The sequence below is a fragment of the Calidris pugnax genome, unplaced genomic scaffold (genome assembly GCF_001431845.1).
Source record: "Calidris pugnax isolate Ruff unplaced genomic scaffold, ASM143184v1 scaffold469, whole genome shotgun sequence".
NCBI lineage: Eukaryota > Metazoa > Chordata > Aves > Charadriiformes > Scolopacidae > Calidris > Calidris pugnax.
The window spans coordinates 74,816-76,566 of NW_015091303.1; the positions used below are offsets into that span (position 1 = coordinate 74,816).

The following is a 1,751-nucleotide window of genomic DNA, read 5'->3' on the forward strand; positions in this document are numbered from 1 at the left end:
CTTTTCTTAAACGTGCCCCCAAAAGTGGGAGGTGGTCCATGACGGCGGGCTCTGGGGCCCCAAAAATACCCCATAACCCCTGGGGGGGGCTCCCAGCCCGGTGGGAAAGGCTGTGGGAGGTGGTCCATGATGGTGGGCTCTGGGCCCCCAAAAATACCCCTTAACCCCCGGGGGGGGCTCCCAGCCCGGTGGGAAAGGCTCCAAGCCCTCCCTTATGTAAACCCTGGTGATGAGTCAGGGCCCCAAAACCCTTTCCCAAGGAGGAGACGTAACGAGGCGGGTTACATAACGGCAATTAACCACCTTGGCACCCGCCGGGGCACGAGGCAAGGCCGGGATGTGCCGGGCACCACCTGGGTACGAGACGTGACACCCATCACCCCCCCGGCTCCTGCTCTCAAACACCTGGGTCGTTTGGCCCAAAAAAAATTTAAAAAATTCCCCCAAAGCACCAGAAAAACCCGCTTTTCTCCCCGTCCCGCTCGGCGGCTGCGCCCCAACCTTCCTTCGTCAACCGGGCAGCGGTAACGACGGCGGTAACGAGGCCCCCGGGGGTGTCAGCAGTAGGAGCCCCGTGTTTTTTTTGGCAGCCCCAAATCCCGCAGCGGGAACAAGAACAGCTCCGGGAGCTCCGTTCCCATTGATCCGCCTCGTTAAGAGGGGTTGGGTAACGAAGGGTTTGGGTAACGAAGGGTTTGGAGCGCCGCAAGCCCGGGCAGGGTGAGGAAAAGGGCGGGGGGGGAATCCCATGGGAATGTCACCCCAGGGAGATGCCAGGGGGCTCTGGGGATGCTCCGGATGGGGATGGGTCGTATCCGGAGCAGGGAGGAGGTGGAACATTTTTCCAGCAGGAAAAGTTGGGTGGGAGCAAGGTCCCTCTCCCAAAGCGGGGCCACAGAGAGACGTGTCCCCCCCCGTGGGACACGGGGTCCCCCCGGTTGCCCCCCTGGATCCGTCCCCCCCGCCGCTGAGCCCTACCTGCCTCTCCAGAGAGACCTTGTCGCACTCCAGGTCCTGCCGGCTGGAGCGTTCCTGCAGCAGCTCTGCCCGCAGCTGGTCGATCTGGGGACAAGGTTTTGGGGTTTTTTGGGGTTTTTTTCCCGCAAAAATATTGCCGCAATTAGGGCCACGGCGCAGGTTTCCCCCGCGGCGCCGGCGCTGCAGAGGACGGGCGGACTCGGTGCACCCAAGAGTCCCAGGGACACGCCGCCGGCGTCGGCGGCACCAAAATCCCCCGGCGAGAGGATTTTTGGTTCCTTCCTAAATTAGTTTCCGCCGTCCTGGCGAGCGGCCCGGAGACCGGGGCTGCGATTTTCCACCGGAGGGTTTTAAACTGGTTAGACTGGGATGCGGGGACTCGGCTCTGCCCCGGCACCGGGGGGCACGACGGGGGGGTTCAAAGATCCCTCGGTGGAGCCCCCCCAGAACCGGCCCCGGGGGCTTCTTTCCCTCCGGGCAAGACGCGACCGCAGCCTTATTTCAAAGCGAATGAAATTGGGAGTTTATCTAAAAAACATGGCTTGGATTTTACTCAAACAGCCCAAAAGCCGGTCCGGGGGGGGCGGGGGGAGCACAACCCCCAGCTGCGGTTTCACGCACGTCCCCGCTCCGGTGCTCCGGGATTCACGGGAAGAGTCTCCCCTGGGATGTGCCCATTTCCCAGATGGGGAAAAAAAAATGGGAAACCCACCCTTTTGACCAGCTCCCGCAGCCCGGGGGGGGGGAATCCCCCTTCCCAGCCCCAGGCGGGA

General features: G+C 62.9%; 1 protein-coding gene across 1 annotated transcript in view; it reads right to left on the bottom strand.

The window, feature by feature from the left end:
• The window catches only part of CGN (cingulin), a gene marked incomplete at its 5' end in the record, with an annotated part of 13,149 nt that overhangs the window by 3,503 nt on the left and 7,895 nt on the right, over positions 1-1,751 (bottom strand). Inside the window, one exon of the mRNA XM_014960818.1 lies at positions 979-1,158. Coding sequence (XP_014816304.1) covers positions 979-1,158 — 180 coding nt within the window. The remainder of the gene's footprint in view (positions 1-978; positions 1,159-1,751) is intronic.